Source organism: Harmonia axyridis, chromosome 1 (genome assembly GCF_914767665.1).
Source record: "Harmonia axyridis chromosome 1, icHarAxyr1.1, whole genome shotgun sequence".
In the NCBI taxonomy this organism is placed as follows: Eukaryota; Metazoa; Arthropoda; class Insecta; order Coleoptera; family Coccinellidae; genus Harmonia; species Harmonia axyridis.
In genome coordinates this window covers 28,065,819-28,093,332 of record NC_059501.1, presented here as the reverse complement: position 1 = coordinate 28,093,332, position 27,514 = coordinate 28,065,819, and the positions used below count along the sequence as shown (strand labels likewise).

Genomic DNA, 27,514 nt, shown 5'->3' with positions numbered 1-27,514 from the left:
GCATTCATATTGAGACCGTGTATAGGTACAGTTATTCATGAAACACCCTGTATGTTGATATTAATAAAGAACGGAGAAGGTTTCTCATGCTAAGAACTAAGAATACGAATTTGAATAAGCGCTCAAAATCTCCATTACGTCAGTGCTCTTCACATTCTTTGAAAGCTCAATATGCAGAGCAGAGAAAGAATTCCGCAACCTTAAGTTCCTATCGCTAATATGTGTAATAACAAATAGAACATTATCACAGAAAGCTACAAAAATTCTAACAACCTAACATAAAGAGATTTTTAAACAGCCGTCCCCGTTTTTATTACGAAGTCATTGACTCTAACGCTCATTAAAGGTCATGTCCGGCAAGATCTCAATCCAATAAACATTTCTCGGATAGCGTAATGATCCGCTATCATTTATTCATTAAATAAAAACTTTCAGATATATGGGACAGTCCGTCATAAAAATATTCCCGCAAAAAATGTCTTCCTCGGCCATCTACGTTTTTTACAACCGATTCGAATGTACCGTACAACCCGTCTCCCGGTGGCAAAGGTTCTTGTTTTCTGTGAATGAACGACCCCAATCTTGATTCTCTTCTAATTGGACGCGCATCTACATATACGGAACCCATATCGGTCCTGTCAGAAACCTTCCTCAACTTTGCATAATTGGACGCGTTGAAATCGGATGATCGGAGCCATTGAACCATTATTGGTACGTTGCGCCTTAGACCATTAAGATGATCGTGGACTTATCCGTTACGTACCTTACTGATTTCGAGAGCAAGGTGCATTGAGAGCTTTATGATCAGTTTCTGCAATGGGCTATTTGCAAAGAGACCCCAAAATAATAAAATAATAATAATAATATTTATTTGCACACGACGAAATATATACATATACATATATGTACAAATAATCACCATCAAAAATTTACATAGTTTGTCAAATACAGAAAGAAAGGCTAAGCTAGTAAATATATAAAAAATAAATATAAAAAATATTTAAATGTATAAGAGTATACACAGAAAAAAGCGCATAATCGAACTAACTCAGAGTTCAAAATTTAGTATAATTTTAAATCACTCAACCTATATATCGTTTTCTCCAAAAGTGACTTTTTCACTCTTTTGTGAAAAACGGTGGGACTCAATTTCTTGAAAGATTTTGGAAGTTCATTATACAGTTTGATACATGTGTGGTTTGGGTCCTGTTGGCTTTTCCCTATTCTGGCTGATGGTATGGCAAATGCATTTTTCCGACGCGTGCTGTAATCGTGAAAATCTGAGTTTTTTTGAAATTTTAACCTGTGCTGATGGACAAAGTTGAGACAGGTGAGTATACGAAAACTGCCGTGATGGTCAAGATTATCTCTCTCTCTCTTGAAGACTTCTCTGCAACTCTCAGTAGATTTCATGAAATGGTAGCTACGTCTCATTTTGGTGCTCCAAATTTTAGATATATCCGAAAATTCTGATAGAGTTGGTAAAGTTATACATAGGCGTCAACTTTACTTCCGCTGTTGTTTCCAAAATTCAAGGCTTTATTGTAAAAAACTTGTTATACATTAATGATTCAAAGTATTGTCCATCGCTGGCCACTACTTTCTCCTATCTTTGGGGCATCGTACGAATCCCGCATTGAAAAATCTGGTCATCTCTTGAAGCAATCCACGAATCGATTCAATTTTTTACTTCTTCATAGGACCGGAAGTACTGGTCAGCCAGGCCGTGTGCCATCGATGGAAATAAGTAATAGTTCGAGGGAGCAACGTCTGGAGAATACGGCGGGTGGAGTAGAACTTCCCATTTAAAATTTCCAAGTATGTCTTGACCACTTTCGCAACATGGGGTCGATCATTGTCATGCTGTAAAATTACTTTATCATGTCTCTCGTTGTATTACAGCCGTTTGCGTTCATTTGCGTTCGATAACGATCGCCTGTGATTGTGTCAGTCTGTTTCAACAACTGATTATACACTACGCCGAGCTGGTCCCACCAAATACTGAGCATGAGCTTGGAATCGGGAATTCTCGGTTTGGCCGTCGACGTGGAAGTATGGCCTATGATTTTCTGTGCTTGGGATTATCGTAACGAACCCATTTTCGTCTCCAGTCACAAGCGGTGCAGAAATCCCTTCCGTCTTTGCCTGGCAAGAAGCTGTCCACAAGCAAACAAACACCGTTCAACATCTCTCGGCTTCAACTCGTTCGGCACCCTTTTTTCCTTGTTTCTGAATCATTTCCATGACTTTCAGATGTTTTGAAATAGCAACTGCAATTTACGATCGCTCGAAACCATTTCGAGAACATTTTTGATGTTTTCTGAAACAACTACAGTCCACTATCGTCTGTATTTCTTCGATCACGTTTAAAGGCAGCATAAACTGTTGAAGCTCATGGAGCAGAGTTTGAATAACACCGAATATATAAATGGAGTATCGATCAAGACTCAAATGAGTCAGTAATACTAGACAAGAAGAGAAAATGAGGGAAGCGCAGAGGTCAGACGTCAGGAGCTTTTGAGCGCTCGTTCATTCATGCCCAATTGAGCCCTTGGAGACCATTTGAGGACGCAATTGGCGCATAAGGGTAGGAATGTTTGATGGCTCCTTACTTCAGAAACCTCCACCTTTATATCCTTTCAATTGCATCAAATTGCTTATCAAGACAAGAAAATTTCATGGGCAATTTTTCTCAGAATTAAGAGGAATTACCATCTCGTGGATTTCCGCGTATCAGCAAATATTACGTACCCATTCATATCCCCTGCTATGCTCCTGCGATGACCAAACTTTGTACATCCACTTTATCTTCTTTCTCTTTTCCAAGAAAATAAGTAAAGGGTGGCACTGAACTACAGTATTTTTTTCACAAAATTATAACCACATGGTGGTATTCCCTCTGAAGTTAGAGATAGGGACCATACAATAATTGATTGTTGAGTAAACAACCATTAGTGCTCTGCCTGAGTCCTGAACTGGTGATGGTACTAAGTAACAAAATCCCAAAAGAAGGTTCTTCTAAGTTAATATCTAAGCTTCTGAGAGGTCTCAAGAGAAAAAATATTAGATAACAGTCTGTTGAGGTATATTTGAGGTTAATATACCATGCCTTCCATACTGTTACGCAGTAAACTTAAGCATCTTATATTTCCAGTGCTTTCACACACGAAAATTACACTTCAGATGAAATTATAATATTTGTAGAATGGACTAGTTTTCGTTTTTTTGTTAAGGATTAATTCTGAAAATTTAAGTAAAGTGAAACAAAAATGTGGAAGAATCATTGAAATATCTCTATAAATGAAAAAGTTATGGGACTTTGAAGTTGCGCTTGGAAGAATAATTTCATAGTACGTGTAAGTGTCGTGACGTCACACACTAGACGACTGGTATTGGCAGAGTGCTTACGACTTCATTGGTGTACAATCACTTGTGCCGTTCGTGTCGTGTTTTGTTCGTTACACGATGGCTGAAATGACTTACTATATAAATACATATAAATTACTTTTTTCTCTTTTTACTTTTTACTCCTCACATAAATATGTTTTGCCATTGATAGACTTCAACAACCAGTACTCAACTACAAACTGTTTATGAAACGTTTTTTAAATAAATCATCGTTATAAGTTGAACCATGATGAAGCAAACTCAAAAGTAGATACTTACTTGAAAAGTTCAACTTCTTTTATTTCTGCACTGACATAAGATGGATTTGAAGAAAAAATTCCATCACTGCGAATATATCTATTTTAGGCAAATTGTCACTTCGTCCTTTCATGAAGCCTTCTTCCATTATGGTGACATAAAAACAAAACTCGAGTTAAAACTACACTGTACAACTACAAACGGCGCGAGAGCCTTGGCGCGGCTAAGTATTTAAACGTAATTTATGGTGTAGCGATCACAGGCAAGAGCCGTGACGTCACAGACCAAAGACGTTCCGCGCTAAAATACGTAAATTTAAATAATCTATTTCTCAGTCATTTATTGATGGATTCTCAAAATTTTTTCACTGATTTATCAGTTTTGCTCTATATTTCAATTCTATCGTGTCAAATATAGTATTATCAAAATCACTAAACTAGTCCATTGTAGGAGTTATTGATGATACGAGAATTTGCGATCAAGCAGTTATTCAGAATGTTCGGATATACATTTTCGAGAAGAAATTTTCAAATCACTAAGTTTCCTCTTTATGAAATGAAAATCAATATAAAGAACAAAAATCGATTGTTAAGAGACCTTAAGTAGTACTCTATAGGTTTTATTGAAGCCATAACCTCGCTTCGAACCCATAAGCATGATATTCGACCTAAACAATCACAGAAGAAGATCTGGCTAAAATCGACGGATTCTAGAGCGTTTCATATCTCTTGAAAATAATCGTTCTAAACGTTTCCTCAATCTCCTACTAATAGTCGAATGAAATTAACGCCATTATCTTGAATAACATGACTTGGAATACGGTAACTTGCGCCAAATTCAATCACACCATAACAGGAAGGTGATCCTAGGCACGACACCCGATGGAAGATGATAATTACGCCACAATCCTGGCAAAAATGAATATGAGGTACTGCGATAATTCAACCAATTCTCAGCTTTCAACGCCGATAATTATCCCTGCAGAAAATCACGACTCGATAGGTACCTGTGGTATCATTATAGATACCCTAAATCTCCAATGGCACCTTCCACAACAAAAGCCCAGTTCATGGCTTGGACGTGATACAATAATGTACCTCTAGATAAGGTCAAGAGTGTTATATACCGGTTAAGGTGTTCACGATTTGCACTAGTTTATTGGATAAACTGCTCAAGTTATGAAAATGATCGCTGTGTAGTTTCGTGCATTTTATGTCGTTATGAAGTCTTGTCTATACTTCTTCACATATACGGGACTAGATCTGTGTTAGATAGGTAGGTATTTTGCATTACTTTCCGGTCCATCGATTCTGTGAAATTTCTATTTGCTCGCCAGGACTCCTGAGCGTTTTGATGATCCAAAAAATTTCAAGAAAAGCGATGACACTTCATGTATACTTCACATATAATCCCTAAGAAGTACAGGTCAGGAATGGATTATTTGTGTCCTGTCATCTCTTAGTGAGTACAACTGCTCTCACCACATCTCAGTTTTATCTGAGATTTGATTTGTTTATACTGTTTCATCCTGTTTCAAATTGTGTATAAAAAAAGTGATTAATCGAAAATATCATTTTTGTGGAATTGGATCAAGAAATTAAGAATTATTATTATTATATATATTCTTAATAAAATAATATTGCTGTACCTACGTCAATTCCCGATAGAGGTTTTGATAACACTAATTCAAAATGTATATATGTATAGTAATTATTATTAATGTACTTTGCTCCGACAATTTAACATTCCTTGATAAATCGCCATTTGAAATAACGTAATTATTATTATTATACTTTACTTCGACAATTTCACTTTCCTTTATAAATCGCCATTCAAAATAAGGTCAAATTGCTATTAAAAAGTTATTGCAACATACAAATGACTTTATCAAAGGATCCTTTAATAAACAATCCTCTGAAGCGATTTTAAATGTGACAGCTCTCCAAATTTGTATTTTGTCAATTTGTTTTGTGATCATTAATCAAATAAATCATTGGGTTAAAGTGCAAAATCGACAAATAAAATTAGCAATTTTAGCTGTGGCTAGTGATGAGGATATTGAGGAAACTCTTCGCAACACAGTTAGTGCAAAAAATATATCAGAACTCAGAACCAATTGAACCCATTTTTGATTTTGATAATATAATATATATATAAAGGACCCCGCACGTTTAGTAGGGAAAATGGCTTTCCGTGAATTTGGCTGAATTTTTGATATGTTGTAGTTCTTGATGAACTGATCAGAAAATTCCTCAGCCATAAAGCTCAAAAATGGACAGTTTTCGAGATATGGAGCTTTGAAAATGAATTTTTTGCTATTTTCGGGGTTTTTGCTCATCAATCAGGGAGCTCTCATTTCTGGTTTTTAAGGAATTTGGATGTTCGGCGGCCAGAACCCGACTGAGAAAAGATCTTCCTTGGTTATATTAGGCACCGCCATCGATAATTTTTTATACACTGCTCCACATTGGCTATGAAATGAGATACAAAATCCAAGATCTTCCATACATCTTTTCATGCCACAAGATGACGCCAGAATAATTCACATGACCGAGAAACTACATATTGTGAGATTTTTTTAAGATTTTTTTAATAACTGAATCCTCATATATCTGATGTCCAATAATATCAAATATGTTAGCCGAAATGTTCATAACCAGGCATCGCGAGCTGTAATGGGGGAAAATGGGAAAATCATTATCATATATCCTCAGGGATAACAATTGTGATCACTATTGATGTCATTTACATATGATATGTGATTTGTTTCTCACAAATCTCGATAATCTGACAATGGGGTACCAAGACATTTTCCTCAGAATGTCTCGAAATTGATGATAGCATCTCACAGACAAACGAATCCGTGAAAATGTCTGCAGTTTTGATACAATATAGTACTATCCTGGTAGAATATAGAAATCCAAATGTTGGAAGCAAACTATGAATGGAACTTCCGATATTAACCCTCGAATTCTTGAAAATATTTTTTTTTTCTATGAACTTTTTGAACTTCACACATACGAATGAATACTATCTAATAATATGATCGTTGGCAAAATGAATGAGTAGATCAATCAAAAACAATATAATAATGAGAGTAACATTCATTTTATCAAATAGTATTCATTCGTATGTGTGAAGTTCAAAAAGTTCATAGAAAAAAAAAAAATATTTTCAAGAATTCGAGGGTTAATATCGGAAGTTCCATTCATAGTTTGCTTCCAACACTTGGATTTCTATATTCTACCAGGATAGTACTATATTGTATCAAAACTGCAGACATTTTCACGGATTCGTTTGTCTGTGAGATGCTATCATCAATTTCGAGACATTCTGAGGAAAATGTCTTGGTACCCCATTGTCAGATTATCGAGATTTGTGAGAAACAAATCACATATCATATGTAAATGACATCAATAGTGATCACAATTGTTATCCCTGAGGATATATGATAATGATTTTCCCATTTTCCCCCATTACAGCTCGCGATGCCTGGTTATGAACATTTCGGCTAACATATTTGATATTATTGGACATCAGATATATGAGGATTCAGTTATTAAAAAAATCTTAAAAAAATCTCACAATATGTAGTTTCTCGGTCATGTGAATTATTCTGGCGTCATCTTGTGGCATGAAAAGATGTATGGAAGATCTTGGATTTTGTATCTCATTTCATAGCCAATGTGGAGCAGTGTATAAAAAATTATCGATGGCGGTGCCTAATATAACCAAGGAAGATCTTTTCTCAGTCGGGTTCTGGCCGCCGAACATCCAAATTCCTTAAAAACCAGAAATGAGAGCTCCCTGATTGATGAGCAAAAACCCCGAAAATAGCAAAAAATTCATTTTCAAAGCTCCATATCTCGAAAACTGTCCATTTTTGAGCTTTATGGCTGAGGACTTTTCTGATCAGTTCATCAAGAACTACAACATATCAAAAATTCAGCCAAATTCACGGAAAGCCATTTTCCCTACTAAACGTGCGGGGTCCTTTGTTGAGTTTTGGAAATATCATTGTTTTCGAATCTTCAAGCACAATATGTTTTTTATTCTGCCTATTTATTTCTATTGCTTCTGAAAGGGTGGCCTTATTTTCAGGGAAGAGAATATTTCATTCATAATTCCAAAGAAGTCCAATAAAAATAAATAGGTACATTAATTGAAATGGATTTGATGAACTTCAACTTCAATTAATATATTTTGCTCAATGACTGGACGTATGTACCTGATTAGATCACATTACTCAATATCTTAGAATGAAACGCGGAAATTTGCTAAACCTGAGTTTTTTCCTTCCGCTATATGTAAAGAAACCAATGTAAATTAGAATGTTAATATCTATGCCCACCTGAAGAAGTTAACATTATTGATGAGAAAATTCTTTTGTACCGAAATAAAGTTATTTTTATTTTAATGAATATAATATTGTAAAAATGTTCAGTGTCCATATAACTTTCAAAACAATAAAAATTGGACGTTAATAATAAGAGTATTGGAATAAATAATTTATGCGAATTCGAATTTAGATTCTTTTTCCCCTTGCATCTCGACTACGAGTCATAATGAACACACGTGCATGCAAAATAGTCGCTTTATATTCTTGTTGTAATTATAAACAAATATTTAAATTATGGAATTTTTTTGTTGTCGCTAGTATAATTCGCAAGAAGCCTTCAATAAAAAATGAGAATAGGTACATTTTTTATATTTTATTGCCAACATGTCAGTACTTTTTCAACATAGTAGTACTTAAAAGGTGGTCAAACGAAAACTTAACACCTTTACGATTTTCCGAATTAAAAATGAAAATATGGATTCTGATTCGAGGGAGAACAACTTTTCCGATTTTTTCATCCCTGTATTTTCAACCACCTAACGGGGGTGAGCACAATCCCTTGGTTTTAAATAGGAATGAGGTGATCTAATTTTGAAGATCGTATTGAGAACTATTTGACTCTAAAATTTCTTCTCAAAATATTCATCGATAATGAAATAACAGCGAAAATAGTGAAAGAGGCAATTTGGAATTTATCTGGAGAATATTATTCCTATCCTACACATTTCAAAGATATTTGTAGATGTATATGTAAGGTTAAATAGTGGAAACGATTTACCATTACATATACATCATTCAAATATCTTTGAAATGTGTAGGAGAGGAATAATATTCTCCAGATAAATTCCAAATTTCATTTCGATATCGATGGAAATTTTGGAGCGCATTGTCAGGATCAGATAGTACTCGATAAGATCTTCAAAATGAGGTATATGACAGCACCTCATCCCCATTCAAAATCAAGGGGTTGTTCTCACCCCATTTAGGGGGTTGAAGTTACGGGGATGTAAAAAGCGGAAAGTTGTTCCCCCTCGAAACAGAAATTGATAGGTTCGAGCTATTTTCCATATTTTCATTTTAAAGTCAGTGTTGCGTCAAGTGAATTTCACGCAAACTTTACGGGCAGTTGAATATTCAGAAAGGCGCATTTAGGTCGAGAAACCAACAGGAACATCCTTGGCGCCACATTGGCGCTACATATGGTCATCCTGAAGTCACATCTAAGGGCAAGGAACGAAGACGTGGACCAATCAGGGACTTGGATTGCGCTTGGGTATGCAAAATCCAAAGCGATGCTCAACATCCCCAGGAAATCGGGGTACAATAAACCAGTACGCTCGTAGCTGTTACCTTGTAAACATATAACTTGTACAGCCAAATTCAATGTATTAGTTAAGAAATCCGGTGTTTCATTATCCCAATTTAATAGAATTACAGTTGATCGATTCAACCAAAAACAGTCAGAGAATCGAGTTGTTAAGTTGACCACCTTGTATAGTAATGGATTGTTGCAAATTTCATCAACAAATCAAATTGTAAAATGTTCATTCCCTGGAAATGATGGCTTTACCACTTCAATCCATAGTGTTTATTCGATACAAAGTTTCGTGGTCTATGGAGTCATTCAAAAGTAGTCGCACCTCGAAATATATCACTGCAAAGAGACATGAAATTCCACGGTAATTGCTATGGTTGTAGCATTCACTATTCCCACAGACTACCAGCGTGATCAAGCCGCAACATTGTTGCTACCTATGCCTTTTGCGAATGTTAAAATATGTCATAAACTTGGGAATTATCCAAGTATCGCGAACGAAAGTGAATCTCCGCTGAGCAGAATTATCTGAATAAAGTACACAAATAATGTAACCCTGACATACCAGTTATTACCATAAATTCCGCAGAAAGCGAACAAACGGCCTTTAATTGATAAAATAGCCCGAGTAAGTAACCGATGGTCATTTTTAATATCGACAGCGCTATAGCAGCAATATCAGAAAAATCAACTGGGCAAGAGTATACTGGTTTTATAAGCACAGGCACAAACTGATTCCGAACACCTGCTTCGGGCTTATGTAAACAAAGATAGCTTCGACTGGCATATTATACCACTTATACTTTCGTTCCATATCCCGTGATTGAAGTTTCTTAATCGTTGACAGTCTATAAAAAACACCTGAAAATTTAGCACCTTCAGGATTTAATTTTTAAGGCTCCGTCTAGATTTTATCTATGATTCAATCAAGCAATGAATCAATGTTATTTATTTTACCAAATTTAGTACAATAATTTTCAAGAAATGCTGTCAATTAAACCAATGGTTTGTGCCTGACAGTAACAATTTTTATATCTAAACAGTTTCAAAATCAATAAATATACATGAACCCATTTTAGTATTTTCATTTCACTAGCTTATAATTATATACACATATTCTCTTATTTATTATTTCTTTTTTTTTTATTTTCTCCCCATTTTATTGATTCCCCCCCTATTTTTGTTCTTCCCCTTATCGACAGAGATCAATGCAGCACAGTACAACTCAAGAATTAAGAATTGTGTTTTTTATTTTTCTGACAAAATGTCTGAGGTCACTTACACGCTTTATCTCCTGAGGTAAGGAGTTGTATAATCGTATACCCACGTGTGAGGCATGTTTTTGAGAAATTGTTTTCTGTATTTTCGGCGTTTTTATTTGATTTTGGGATTGACTTCTTATGCCATAAGTATGCTCATACCTTACATAATCTACACGGTGTTTATATATCATCAACAGAGCATTTTTATGGAATAATTGTCCAATTGTGTACACTTTAGCTTCATTGAATAGAGAGTGAGAGGAGTATAAACGATCTTTTTTCATTATTATCCTCAGAATAAAATTCTGAGTGGTTTCCAAACTTTCGAGATGAGTTCTATAAGCTGCACCCCAACCAACTATACCATATTCCAAAATTGACTGCGCTAACGCAAAATAAATTGTAAATATTGTTCGTTGTGATAATATATTGACTAACAGTTTGAATTTTGGTAATGTACACCTAAGTAATTTTACGATATGTTTAATATGCTCATCCCATCGTAGCAATCGGTCTATGTAGACGCCCAAGTATTTTATCTTACTGGCTTTTTCGATAAAATTCCGACAATCGCAATTATGGTCACAGTTCTTTTTCTTATGTATTTTAATGGTTTTTATATTTGGATAAGTAGACTCCGTCAACGTTAAAGTGATAAATTTCGTTTTCTGAATATTTATAGTTAACAAAATATTTTCCATTTCCCTACAAATACGAATAACTGCCAAGATTGTAGTAATATTTTATTTCATATGTTAACATCATTCAATTCAGCCAAACTGAAACGTAATAATAAGTCTAATAGTAATAATAATAAATGTCTTTATTCAATTAATTCAATGATAAATAATAACAAATTTCTTTCAACTATAGAAATAATTGAAAGGGCGAGATCCAGCACACTGCATTGAGCATACTATTCAATCTAACCCCCTGATTCATTGACAAAAGAAATAGAAAAATTCATCATATCAACTAAGCTCATACCAAACACTCAATAGTTATTTATAATACAAGTGCAGAAGGCATTGATATTCTTCCACGAGTTCAAAATTCAAAAACGAGCCACGAAGTGGCGAGTTTTGGAATGAACGAGTGGTAGAATGAGCCTTCTGTACGAGTATTATACATTATTTTCTCTAATTCATTGCATTTTCATTGAAATTAATGAAATATTTCCATAAATATATTTTAGTGATTTTTGCATTGAAAAATGTTGGTTGGCAGAACTGATTTCTTTAAGGCAAATTGATGAATTGACAGATAAAGCCGTGGCGGAAAGTTCGGAGTACCAACATAGAATAATAAAATATAACCATGAAAACTGTGCGTTTCTGATATATTCTCGCACGATTTTGTTCTACAAGATGTGGAAGAATGAACGGAATAACCACAGAATTAGAGAAATATATTTTAACCACCCAAATAAGGTAGATTATCTGCAAGCTTCTGTCTTGCCGTTGTAATAGGTCATTTCACACTCAAGAGCACAAGCATCTAGTTGTTAGGTGATATTTATATATTAAATATCAATAGAATATTCCACAAGTGGATAATGCCATAATTCCCGAGAAAAGGTTACGAATCGATTCGAGTAAGCAGCAAAAGAGTAACATATCCAGATTATAATAGCCATTTGCCATTATGAGGAGAAATAAAAGCTCTTCTTCATCTAATACTATTTATTCATTGGGGAGTTTCAATAAATAATTCCATATGTGAAAAACATTAAAATTAGTAATAGTATCTAGAATTAATAAATTATCGTGAGCAATTCGAGAATGTTGTATTGTCTTGGTACTTAACAAAAGTTCCTCTTTAATTGATTAAAAGTAGAATTACTTTATTGCTGCGAAATTTATTCGCGTATTCAACACAATATTTGTTTCGTCAACTAGAGGTTGACCTTGTCATGTGTATACCTATGTTCACTAATTTTCTTATTTACTTCAACTTGCTTTAAATACAAAAAATGTAAACGAAAGAATAATTTCAAAAGGTTCTCTTTCAAGTTGTCAGTACTATGACTACTAACCAAATGATTTGAAATAAATTTCACTTCCATATTTAGGAAAACCAAATAACTGAATATTTGGAAATATCAGAACTATATACGAAATGATAAATACTTCAGACAAATTAATAAAAAAAAATAAGTCATGATGATTACTTCGTTGAATTCACCTCGTCCTCTGACGTTAAAATCACCCCTTCAAATTACTTTAGTTTGGTCTGGTAAAACTATTTTCTACCAAAAAGAGCTGAAATCCTTTTTAGTAACATTGATGCCATAACCTATATGAAATTTCAGCAAAATCGGACTAGTAAAACGCATAAAATCGATAACCTGGTAATTTCATGTTTACGCCTTACCTTTCATGTTATTAATTGTTCAAGGAAATTATGTGAAAACCCTATAAAATCCGAGATAAAATCACTATTTTTCAAGAAGGAAAATCTCTAATTTCTTTTTGTACTGAGCAGCCACGTGGTAGCCTTCCCACTTAATCCCTTGATATGGCTTTACCTTTTTTCTGTTTTCAAGAAACAATTATTAACCCGATCTTCTGCGGACAGTAGGTACACATAAACATTATATACTCATTATTAGTACTTAAGTCGGATATTGAAAATGTGTCAGAAATAACAATAACAATTATATTTTATCGCCATAACAAAGTGTTACATATTTTATTACTTTGTGCAAAAGGCGACCATATCACTAAAGCGATATCTTCCTGCCTACTTCAAAATGATATAAAAACAAGATATGACGAGACCCATTGCGGCCACACTTTTGGATTTCTTTAGATGATATGATTAATTGATGCATTTGAAATGGGTGTCTCGTGTTTTTTTAACATAATCATTTGATTTGTTAGATGACCATTAGCCAAACCTGTGGATCGTTTGCTATAGCTATTTCAGCCTAGTGGTCAACAGAAAAGTGGCAATTATTCTTCAGAGTTGATTCACTTCCAGCTATATTCTAAGTCAAAGCAAATAAATGCTCTTTGTACCCAAGAATACTGTCATGTTGGTAACCGCCATTAAAGGGGTGCTTATACATTTTTTTACCGTATGAACAGTCTCATCGAAAATTTAATCCACCATTAACGACCATTCTGATCGCGATAAGGCGAAATAAAGTCAGAAGTGTCCTCTCCCCGAGTCGCTTCTAAAAATAAAATCGCTATAAACACTGGCTACGTACTTTCCGTAATATAATTTAATGCTATTATTTCAGTATATCAGATCAGATTTGCCGACGATAATGTCGTCTGGCGCAGTCTGTAAATCTTTCAATAAAACAAATACCAAATGCCGCGTGGAAATATTCTGTTCGTTATCTCGTTTATGCGGCTAAATCGATCTCAAGGTCGACATTATAAGGGAACATGTGCAGAAGGGCATTATATGCATAATGTTGTACCACTGAATATCGAGCAGTTGCTAATGGCATCTATCGGCGTAATGGGACATGTCGGAGACAAATCATTCGAAACTAGACACAGTTTTGTCAAAATTTTAGTAGGTTCTTCATCGGAGAAATGTTCACATAGATTTCTTATAGACGGAGTATTATAATACTATTTAAGGCTATTGCTTATGAAGATAATGTAATACCTAGTTTCAAGTCTCTTGAACTTTGTGAATCAGGCAGAGTCTGCGGAGGATGACGCAAATGGTACTCACCAGAATACCCCACACATAAAAATTGAGATGATTTATACAGGGTGTCCCAAAAAGACCACGTCAAACGAAAACGGAATGTATATTTCGGTATATTTTGATTTGGTGTAGACGATTAGTGGAGGGAGTCATTATTCTGAGTGGATCTGGCTTGATTTGTTTGATAAACGATTCTGTTTGTAGCCAATTAGATTTCCGAAAACATATATCTAACATTATTTGGTGCGACTATTTTTATGTCCTCATTTTTATGGATCTATGGGTATTTATATACGTGTTTTGATTACCATTTTGCTGCTGAATACTCCTGACCTTTAATTGATATAATTCGTCACTAAATACCCAAGTCGCGGGCCTGGCACACAAATGGCACCCCCGCAGGGACCGCCAGTGCCAAATCATTTTTTCTACTTGGTATCCAAGCGTCAAAATTTCGGCGTAGAGTTGAATTTGGATCAAAATATTGAAGGATATGAGACGCTATATTTTTGTTGTTCGAAACATGAATAAAAACAAATTTTGTGTGTTGACATATCGTCGGCTAAGAGTGTAAATCTGCTAAGTCCATTTTGAACAATTTCACAGGAGACCAAAAAAACCGTACAGTACAGTGTTATAATAATAATAATAAGAGAGTTTATTCATGAAAATACATTCAATAGAGTTTATTGAATGTATTTTCATGAATAAACTCTCTTATTATTATTATTATAACACTGTACTGTACGGTTTTTTTGGTCTCCTGTGAAATTGTTCAAAATGGACTTAGCAGATTTACACTCTTAGCCGACGATATGCGAAAAAAATCTCCTCCATTGCTCCTTGCTCTAATGTCACAAAACCATGCCCAAATTGACTTATAACGATTTCAACTGCTTGGTCAACCTGGCTTCTAGCAGACCTCAAAATAATGATCCAGGTAGAGAAGTTTGGTTTTTAATGAAGAGGTGAATGTCGAGGTTGAAGGTGACTATATTGGCGAAAAAAGTCCAATTTTCAAGAAAAAAAGTGTTTTTACTGGTTGGTTCCAAGACTTTTTGAATGTGGTGTTATCTCACGAAGTTTCCGAGAAACACGTCTGGGTCGCTACAGACCTCATTCTATTTCATTAGAAGGCGTTCAATTCGAAGGACTCCTTATAATGAGACAACCGATGAAGACAACAATAGGAGAAATATATAACTTGTAAATTATTGATCCACGATATCCAAAACAACTGCATCATCCTCGAATAAACCGTTATTATATCTTCCAAATCTCGGATACTATACAGGTACATCGCCATCGACTTACATCTTCTCCCGCGAGATGATATCCTAATAAAGAGTACCGATCATCAATAGCGGTTTCTAAGATCATTGGCTACATACTCTGATCATCCAAGGATGAACACGAACAATATACATAATAATATATTTAATTGCGACACGACTGAAAGTTATTTTTAGTTTCAATATACTAGATAATGAATCTGCAGATTTCGATTCCGGATACCGAAGCCAGATACTCGGATTTAATTGAAATATTATTTACAGCTTCCTGCAACACGTCGAGATATCGTAACATCGATTAAAGTGGTTGGTTTCGAAAATCGCGGTTGTTTTGCTAGTTGTCAGATCGTCATCGCTGTGGACTGTCAGTCTAGTTGCCAAGACGTGCTCGGGAGAAATAATTAATCATCTGTTTAATAGACCTAATCACAAAGTTTTTGAAGTTTACTTAGTGGCAATTGAAATATAACACCCTGCTCAAATAAATTCCTCAACTTGATTGTTTGGCAATTTGATCATCTTACTTCAAGAATGAAACAATTGTCGAACGTATATGATCTTCTGTAAAATGATGTTCAGCAAAAGCGGTTGTATTTTAATATCTCTGTATTTTGCATTTATTAAATTTTATGTAAATAATTCCGCTGTTGTTCCTTTTGTTTCTATTCGTTTCAAAATCTACAATTTTCGCATTGTTGAAGTCGAACGTATGATCTTCTGTAAAACGATGTTCTGCAAGGGTTGTATTGTCCTTATCTCTGAATCTCTCATCTCAATCATATTTATGTTGTTTGATCTAAATATAGCATGATTATGATTGCGATGTGAGATTTAGAAATAAGGCAAATACAACCTTTGCAGAACATCGTTTTACAGAAGGTCATACGTTCGACTTCAACAATGCGAAAATTGTGGATTTTAAAATAAATAGAAACAAAAGGAACATCAGCGAAATGATTTCCATAAAATGTATTAAATGGGACAGTTGATTTCAGGACCAATACACAGGATTCAATTATTGCATTTATAAAATTGCAAATATTAGATTATCAAGTTCTGTATCTGAGTACAGTGAATATTGGAAATTGGCAGTAACACTTTCAGCGTATTCGACTAGAGCACCAATGCGAATTAATTCGAATTTTTATAGAGCTAAATGACATCATGAGCTCGAATTAATTCGCACTGGTTGAGCCAGTCGAATACGCTATGAGTTAAATGTATAAAAACTAGGATAGAATGACATAAACACTTGAAACTCTATTATAAAATAGACACTTGTTACTGTTAATTTCCAATATTTACTGTACACAGATACAGAACTTTATAAGAAAATATTTTGACTTTTGTTCGACTAAATGAACTTGATATCCAAATATTTCAAACTTTTTTTCTGTTACCTACCATTTATACATATATGTCACTTCAACCTATTTTGTTTGTTTTCTCTGTAGCCTTTATAAAGTCTACATATATAGATGAAACGTTGGCTTAGTCCAAATTGGTCAACTGATTGCAATGTTCCTAACTCTGTAAATTTAAATTCCACATGTTAACTCAAGGACTGAATCAATATTTTAGTTTTGTTTCATCCAAATTGAATGAAAATGAAAAAATTATCGTCAATTAAAAAATCACGGTTATTATTATTATAATTATTTCCAAAAGAACGCTAACATATAGACATTGACTTGAAATATAAAATAAATCCGAACTGTAGGCAGTTCATGAGTTATTATTGAAGTTGATTAGCATTAACATTACATTGGTGGTGAAGATGAGGTTTGTTGCACAAGTAATGCCTTGTGTATTAGTGGAATTGATATTAACTGAAATTAATGTAGCAGCAATAGCACTCTTATTCATTGTTGACTTTTCAGTAATTAAGTGGAAATTAATTTTTTTTAAATCGAGGAAAGATATGGAATGATACAAAAAACTCAAAAAGTATCGCAAACGTTAAGGACTACCGACCTCAGACTATGTATAATAGCTAAGCACTTCATTCATATAAATCATTGTATTACAAAACATCCTTAACGATACCAATAGAATTTACAAAATTCCATTTTAACAATAACTCAATTTTGCAAATACAATTATCGGTGTATTTAAGAATACCTACCAATATGTTAATCCAATACTTTTCGTATTGAATAATTCATTTCGCACAAAGGATTTCGAAGTTTCTCGTCCTTATTTCGAAATAGTACACTTTCCTTTAAAGTAGAACATCATTTCTCTTTTTTCCCATATCTCAATCTTATTGTCACTATTTAATTCGTACTAATTCATTACATTCATTACATTTCTAACAATAGAGCTCACGATCAAAATATGTGATTAAAGAATTATCATCTGGAGTCTTTTTAAGTTGTAGTACATTCGTAAAACATTTTACTTTTACTTAATCGAATTCGTCTATTCTACTCTCAATTTCGCAGTTGTTACAATAATTAAAAGGTAGCATTTTGAGATACTAATGGAGAAACTACAAATGATTGCAGCTTTCAAATAGATTAGCTTGGTTACTTCATGTTCATCAAAATCTAATCATCCCATGGATTAAATATATACATTTATGCCTAAGTGAATATAAGTGTATTATTTATTTTCCAAAGGAGAGAGAGTTTGTAGCCTGGTGTTTCTGTTCAAGCATTGAAAATAATGGATTTAATACTGATTCAGATTAATGCATTTGGTATAGATATATCTCAGAGTAATAAACATAGATGAAGAGAGCATATGTCATTTTTAGTAAGCAAATTTTGTATTCAACATGAATGGAAAATGAAAATGAAAACATCAGTGATACGATATTTCACTCGATTCGCGTGTTTCTCCACAAAGAACGCACTTCTTATGTTCCATAGTGAATCAACGTTTCATATCAACTCAAAATGTATTGAAATATATACCTAAATATATCAGAAATTCTGAAAACAAACTTCAAGCGCGCCAAAATGCGTGAAACAACCGATGATACTAGGAGAACAAAATTTGCCAAACCTTGGATTTCAGCAGGTAGATACAGAAAATAATAAATATTCTGCTTATTATAAATTCGACAATTAGGAAAATTATCGGATTCCAAATATTCAAATTTGCTTATTCAATCGGGAATCACTCAAATAAATATATTTCATTCAATATAATATACATTCATAATCATAACGATATAGTAAAATTGTGGATTTGAAAATATATCACAATCCGACAACGTGTTCTAACCATGTTGGGGACATGTAAAAATTGCATATACTCCCTCTATCTATGTTTATTACTCTATGAGATAAATCTATTTTGAATTAAACCCTAAGTTTATATTATAATTAATTCAGGGAAAGTTGTTCATATAATCTCTGCTATTTATTTGGAATTTCAAAATATCTGAAAATTTCGTGCAAAATTTTCATATCAATTAACATTAAGTACGTTGTGCTTTGATCTTTAGTAGTTGGTTTCTAAATTTTTTGTTAAGGTCAGAAGTTGGTACTTCGGATGGATAAGGACCTTCTTCAAAACGATACGATGAATTTGGATGAATTGAAAACATTTTGTACTTCATTGGCCAATGCTCGATACATTTTTGACAAAGGAACATTTCCTATAATCACAATCTAGCAATCGCGATTGAATATATTTCAATACAGGATGAAGTGATGTGGAAGATAAATGAGCCTAATGCAAATAAGGATGCTCAGGTACACAAGGAAACGAAACAAAGCAACGAAGATTAATGAATAAGTTATAAGTCGAAAGACATTGTTCCTAAGAATCCTAAGTTGCATGCGATTCCAAACTTGGTCTGGAATCAAACAAATAGAAAACAACCTACTTTACGAGTAAATTAATTAGGCTGTTTGTGACACAAATGGCAGGAAAACTTGTGACAGCCGTGACATCATTGACATTCATGTAGGAAGCAGAAATGCTGAGAATCTGAATACATTCTGAGAGATTCATTGTGATAGCGTGATTCCGAGATTATTCGGTTACTTTTTTTTCGAATAGGATCAGGAGTTCTTAATGAAGATCTTATTTAGATTTATATCATTATCTTGTGGCTATTTTATGTTTTCTTCAATATTTTTTGTTGATCAGTTGGGTCAAACTGATTTTGAATCAATTTTGAAATTAATTCGAATAGAAATGATCCATTAACTGAATATGCACAGAGGAAACATGTCAAGACTTTCAGTCGATATTTCTTGTCGTTCTAGCATCTGAGTACATTACAGATTAATATATAAGCGATAATTGTGTGAATACGGTGTTTTATAGAGAAAAAATGGGGAGATCAACATACTCATGGACATATGATTATTCAATGAATAAAAACCGAAAATTGAAATTTAATAGCTTCTCAATGATACTTTCATCAGTGTGATATAACCAGATCCTTGCTATAGTGATAATTTTTCTGTATCCATCAATTCATAGTAAGAACAAATATTCTGGACTATTTCATTGTCGTAATCTTATTCCGAACACCGAAATACGAAAAAAGACCAGAGTAACTGACGTCATGAGTAGATTAGCGAAACTTTAGTGGCAGTGGGTGGCACATGTTACAAGGCAGAGTGTGGAGAGATGGTCACACAAAGTGACGTTTTGGAGACCTCGAGAGGCGAAAAGAAGCATAGGAAGACCGAGAAAAAGATGGATAGACGACATAGTCGATGTAACCGGCAAGCAATGGATGAGAACAGCATCAAAAGACAGAGAAGCATGGAAAAAACTGGAAGAGACCTATGTCCGACATTGGATGAAAGAGGGCTGTAGAAGAAGAAGAAGAAGTCTTAAACAGGCTCAGGCACATGAATAACTTGATTAAACATACATCCTAAACCTTCGGTGACATTGGCACTGCTACATCTAGAAATACCTTATAATTTAGTCAACATAATTTTGGTAATGTGAGTAGGAATACTCATAACAGATATCATTTATCTTATTTTGTTGATGCCATCTGGATTTCCATCCAGATGGCATCAACAAAATGAGATAAATGATATCTGTTTGTAGGACCTCGTACGAAGCAACATAGATCAGCAGTGCCAGAGTCTGTTGAGATTGGTGCAAAGTGGACAGTCATTATACACCACAAAGATTTGATGGGATCCAAATTAGGTTACCATGGCAAAACATCAATACTTGCTCCTTGAAGATAGTACATAGTCTGACGTTTTTTGTCTTGTGGAATACCTATTTTGTCTGAATAGATAAGGCAGAAAACTTGTTTTTAGGACTGAAAAGTCCACTACCTACTACGATACTGTCTTCAATAAATATTTATCGGCTAATGAACAATATCCACCTAAAACTTAAACTATTCTGTGTAGATACTTTTCAGCATCAAACACAATACCATGCATTGTTTCACTTTAAAATAGTCATGCTGCTGACATAAAGGAATTCAGAATTCATCGTGGATGACAACTACCTGCTATATTGCCTATCAATATTGTCGTTTTCTGCACTAGTGACAGTAGCCCGCAGTCAGTAAACTCCAATCGTTTTGAATGTCCAAAGGCTTGAAAAAGGCAATGCAGTGTATGCAAAGTAATGGGTTGACCTTCTTCAAGTAATTGGTCTGCACTTCGACATATACCTAGTAGCAATTTGGTCTTGAAGAGCCTATCTTGACAAACAGTAGTACAGCTGAGTTGTCTAGTAGGTTCTTCGTCTTCCTTCAGCTTCTTTTGTTTACACATGATAGACATGTTTAGCGTCATAGCAGTTAAGTTAAAGCAGTGAAATAAATCACACGTAGAAATAGATAAAAAAAATGATTCAACTTGAAAAAACCCTCTAAATAATATGTATGCGTATATTACGTATCTCTACATAAAACCATGGGTGTCGTAATTTCTCCCATGAAACATTTCTTTGGTACTAATGTAATATCATTATTATTATTCCAATGTCAATATACAACCCACGTGAACATCAAATATAGACGAATGGAAACATATTCAACTTTCTCTGATTCTCAGTACAGAACAGAAGGAGTGATACTTGCATATTCAACAATATTTTATTGATTATCTTTTCACAAAGCACAATGACTACACCGATCAATACAATTCGATTAATGAGGTCATGTTCATATATTTCAATATCGTAGTCATATGAACAGCAAAAAACTCAAATTTGTTAATGAAGAAACTTATTTTGAATGAGAATAATTCCAGAATTATTTAACTTTTATCCCATTTATGTAAAGCATATTTAGCACTCGAGACATGAAATATTGTTTTCCAAAAGTGTTGTTCTTTGTATTCATAGACATTCGAGGTAGATGTAAAGAAAGCAAATAAGTAATGATGATCATTGTTACTCTCAAAAAACAATACCATCAACCAAGTTTCCTTCCACCTTCACCCAGATAGTCCTGTTATTTCCTTCATTCTCAACTTCATTACGATTTTATGACACCAAATCCTCACGAAGTTTCTTCTTGTTTCAGTTGGTGTGAAGATCAACGGTACCATGTGATGTGAGAGAACCATAAGATGTTTGGCAACACCACAGTCTCATCAAGAAGTAGCTCTAGCAGGAGTGGAAACAGCTATGGAAGAAACTCATCGATGCCCTCTCTTCGTATGCACAACCCCCTGTCGCCCAAAACGTCTTATAACCCCCTCTTCAGGCATTCGGAGCAGTTGACAAGTTTCGACGCGTCCAACTTCGTTCTTCAGGATGAAAAATGCAAAAGGTTGGAAAAGAAGCGTACGTACCTTAGAAGATACAATTCTCACGAGTCGAGCTATAGTTTCGACATAATCAAAGGCGACTCCCATGATAACACACCGGATTCGACAAAAAGTAGAGTTGGAAGTATCGAGGAGTCGCATTCTTCTTCTGCAGACAGAAGGAATGATAAGGAGTTCAGTGCCAGGGATTTTCTGGAAAGATATTCCCTACCTAGAGTAGTGAAGATTGATGGTGGTGAACCCCTACTGTTGTACAGGAGTTTCGATAGTTTTACCAAGATTCAAGCAAAGGCTGTGTTTTTCAAAAAAGGAAAAGAGAAAATCGACGAAAACCTCCTGCACTTTCCAGAGGGTTACTCAGGTAAATAACATTCATTTCTTCTTCTTTATTCTTTAGCTAGGGAATTTTCCATGGTTGCTTGGCCTTGGCTTCTATTCAGTAGAAGAGGAAAACCAACTTTGTCGCCATCTCTTCGGTGGGCGTCCAGGTTTTCTTTTTCCATTGGGTCTTTCATGTTTGTAGATGTATGCAATTCTATCTGACGATTCTATCATGTTACCATGTTTTTTCCATTCCCTCCTTCTTTGCCTACTCTACTGTATACCTAACCTTTCTCTTATTGACTTGTTGGTCTGTCTATCTCTCAATGATACCCCCGAAATTCTCCTCCAGATCTTCATTTCTACCTTTCTGAGCTTCTGCATGCTTTATAAATTATCACCTTACTTCCTTTGAGCATATATTTGTTTTGCCAAACCATTGTGCTCAGGTATTCAGTTATTTGTGCTGTCTTTATAACTTGTTGCAAAGAGATCTCTGTAGCTGGTCACTACAACTCCAAGATATTCGTAGCTCATTGTCTGTTGAATGACGTTGCCTTCCAGTTCTTCTTTGCATCGAACCAGTTCTTCACTTTTCACCATGCATTCAGTTTTGTCACTAGATATCTTCATGTTGTGTTGTTTGCTGGCAATATTGAACTGGTGTGATAGCCTCTGCAGATCATCCTCACAATCCGCCAAAAAAAGCAAATCGTCGGCAAAGCAACCAATGTTGTATTGTGGCTTCCAAAGCGGTATCCATTATTTCCCTTCATAGTGTATATCAAGCGGTCCATCATCAGACTGAACAGTAAGGGGCTAAGTGAATCTCCTTGTCGAATACCCATGTTCACGATGATAGGTTCTGTGAGTCCATCGTTTGTTTTTTAGTTGATGCATTAGAATATATACCTCCTGTAGTAGACTTCTGATTTATTTCACACAAAACTTTTTCATAGAGAAACCTCACTTTAACAGAATACGAATAGGTCAAGTTGTAAAAGTAGTATTTTGTAATTCTTGGTCCTAATTTTCAAAATTATTGAAAGGATTTGTTGGGACTTCCACAAGTATAGATTGCGATCAGTTCGTAGCAACATTGAGATTTTATTTGATTGGAATATAGTATGCAGTAATCATGTTGAGTAAGTCTTTCACGCTGACGATGTCAAGATTGTCAATGAAGAACTGCCAAATATTACATGAAAAATGGCGTTAAACAAAATTGCGACGATATTTAAGTCGCTTGATAGAATCACTCAGCTAAAGACCTGTTAAACACAAGCTATCAATCAATTTCAACATGATACCATTATAGAAATTCATAACATCAGGCATTTAAAATCGTATTTCTTTTTCTTGATAGGTGCCACATTCATAAAATAATTACGAAAACCAACACCCCACACCTAGCGGACTACAAACGATCCATCTTTCCAACATCTACTTTCATAATTGATACTGGCCGTGCACTAACAGAATCTAATTAAACTATGTGAACCATTCAATTATGTATAGATAAAACAATCTTGCGGAGCTATCGTTTATCAAATCTCAACTTTAATACATCAAAATATAATGAAATCGTCATTTTAGCAACGCCCATAACAGTAGATTGCTATCTGATAGAGTAGCCTGTTGTTTCTTTGGATTGTGTAAGAACACTTTCCCTATGTGACCATAATGATTTCGAATTATGACTTTGTGGGTTTGTCAATAACATCCGACAGAATCTGACACCCTCTCGGTCTGGGAATGGTTAAACTGTTAACATACGACCTTGCGCAGGTAGTTTCTATCTCATAAAATGCTAAATCATTCGGTTTTGTAGTTATGATTTTCTTCTATCGCGATGATTTGCGAGTTGGCTTGTAAATCAGTTTTATATGGAGCTGTGTATTGTAAAGAGGAACGCTGGGTAGTAACAAAAATTATGTAAACTTATGTGACAGGCAGGCGTTTCGGATTCATGGTTATGGCTCTTTGTTTAACCTTTGAATTTGTGAGTATTTGAACGTATACAATTTGAATAATCAACTAAGGTCAGTTTTGACAGTTTTGAATCTTTTATGCCAAAATTGGTGGCAAGTAGTATGAATTCTCAGATTGATTTAAAGCATTAGCTTTGCTGATATTGCGTCCTCGTTCTGTGCCCCTATAATTTCGTTTAAATTTTTAAGTGCAGGCCATAGATGCGGAAGGAAGACCTAGAGACTTTGAAGCTGAATTCAATTTCTGAATGCGTCAGTTAAAACGGAACACAACCACGTGGCTGCTCAATCCAAAACGAAATTAAAGATACTTTTTCTTACAACTCACCGATGTTTATAGGGGTTTTTACACAATTTCTTAAACTTTAATGTACATTGTAGAAATTAAATATTTTTGATTTTCGAATGAAAAAAAAATGCTTACTTATCGATTTTCGCAAAAAAATGAAATGTGCAATCTACAAAACACTGATATATTTCAAAATATACCTACCAAAAATCATTACAAAAGGGGTAAAATTATAATTTCGTGAAAAAATAATCGGCCGTTGTACAGTGCTGACCTCCACTTATTTGCTTCGAAAAGAGAAAGAATATAAGGTGAAGATATACCTTTGTACATCATACAAAATCAAGACATCGTAGGAGAGCCACAGGGGAAATGAATGGGCACCAAAGTTTAACTGATACGCGGAAAGCTACGTGGTGGTAATCCCTCTTAAGTTCGATACAAATTCATCAAGTAGTTTCGGTTTGATAGTCATTTGAGATTTTTATTAATGAGTTTTATAAAATTCTACAATTTCTATGATTCTAAAGACGTAATCAGAACCTAGCTTAAAATTGTTATTTAATACATTAACATAAAATCTCAATTCGATCAGATCTGATGTCGCTGAATATTGAGTATTCTTATTGGATTTTATCAGGTTCTGATGGTGACATGATAAATATGATATTTTGCATGGAGTTTGAATTTGTGGTTTTGAAATCACAAGAAAAACGATATTTTGAATGACAATAATTCTGGCTTCAATTTATTTTCGATCGGTAAAATATGTGCTTGATATTTGAAAACTTAATTTTTTTTTAAATTGCAGTTTCTTCCGGACTTACTGTAGAGTGATCCGTTTATTAGCAAGAGACTTGAAAACTTTTCAGGAATTCATTGAAAAAATAATACAATTATCTAGAACAATTTGTCGAAAAAAGTTGCCTAAGTCAAAAAGTAACACAGATAAAATATGACAAGTGGGTTTCTTAGAAACCAAAATTTCATGGATATTATGAGTATGATACAAAAATTGAGCATCTCATTTAAAAAACTGGGTCGTATCGTGTTTCGCACTAATTTCGAACCAACCTGTAGAGTCAAAAATAATTTAAGCTCATACGCAGAGTACTGTCGATTCCTCAAAATTTGAATCATTCTCCTAGCCCAAAATTTCCAAGAGTTATCGCCCGATCGAGCACTATTGACTCACCCTGTATACTATAAAATTTCACCTTGTAACGAACATAAATTCAATTTCTACAATCACTTTAAGATTTTAAGAGCTTTGTGAAACCTAGTTCTTCGTAAACCTACTAGAAAAATATAAGAATAAAATAAAAGATACCCAAAAATATACATAAATTCAATTTCTACAATCACTTTAAGATTCTAAGAGCTTTGTGAAACCTAGTTCTTCGTAAACCTACTAGAAAAATATAAGAATAAAATAAAAGATACCCAAAATTCACTACTTATATGAAACAAAAGATCGATCTTCTAACAAATCAGTTCTAAATCGTGACCAATGTTATCTCTCCTAGATGTTAATGTACCTTTCTGCCCTTGAGTAGGCGATATACTAATTTCAGTTCATATAATGAGTATCGACTACCTTTTTTGCCTCTAGCTGTTGGGTACTACTTAGTACAGTCGATTCTTAATTAGCCTACACTTATTGTTTCTCGGATCTAGGAAGGTGAACGAGATTGCAGATTGCTTATTAGATTCTAAATAGAACTCAATAAGGCAGATACCTGTCTCTGATACAACGAGGTATATAATGGTGTAGAATCCGTCTCCACGAGTTGAAATTATTTTACATTGCTGCCATAAAATTCTTATTTTATTGGAAAATTGAATGAAATTAAAAAGAATACTTTTCCGTTTTATCCTTTTTTGCAGGTGGGGCATGGCATTTGAAAGTTATTAGTCCAGTTAATATATGTTTTTCACAGGAAGGTTTTGGGGTAGTTTTGATTTCTTCGATTTTATATAAATGTTTTGGGTTGCTGAATCCTGATCTGAGATTAAAAACTAAATTTTCGTGAAAGAAAATTAAAAAAAAAATGCAAAAAAAGGTAAAAAATTTAATTGCTTGGCAGTTTTTTTGCATATGTATAACTCGGAAAATATCAATTTCTTGTGATTTGTGAATGATCTTTCTATACAAAAACAAAATAGGTATATAACATTTCCTACCAATTTCTTACAATAAACCGTTCTGAATCAAACAATAGTGTTGTAAATTGGCGAATTTTATCTGTCCCTATATAAACCCACTTTTTCCACTTCAAAACTTTAATTTATGATTAATGGCATATCTTCTACTCAATAATTATTCTTCTACTTAATAATTAACTTCCAATGCAATCTAGATGGGTTTAAACTATAAAGCCATCTTCTTTTTAGAAAAAACATTTTCAAAATCACTTTGTTGAATCCATTTTATTTTTTTATATTGATTTTAATGAATATATCAAGGAATTAAAACCGTGATAGTATTTATACAATTTATTACTCCAATTCAATGTTTGTATAGGAAGGAAAGAACATTTACGAAAAGTTGATATGTCCCGAGTTATATATGCGAAAAACATTTTGCATTTCTTTCAATGTTCCATCAGGAAATTCTGGTGGAAAACTCATATTCGGATTCAGCACACTAAAAAACATATCAAATCAAA

General features: G+C 34.1%; 1 protein-coding gene across 4 annotated transcripts in view; it reads left to right on the top strand.

Moving 5' to 3' along the window:
• LOC123680496 overlaps positions 1-27,514 on the top strand; it is a 145,713-nt gene that overhangs the window by 102,513 nt on the left and 15,686 nt on the right. For all 4 annotated transcript variants that reach the window (XM_045618429.1, XM_045618438.1, XM_045618453.1 and 1 more), the window contains one exon: positions 21,998-22,605. In XM_045618429.1, the coding sequence (XP_045474385.1) occupies positions 22,044-22,605 (562 nt within the window). In that variant the 5' untranslated portion in view covers positions 21,998-22,043. The remainder of the gene's footprint in view (positions 1-21,997; positions 22,606-27,514) is intronic.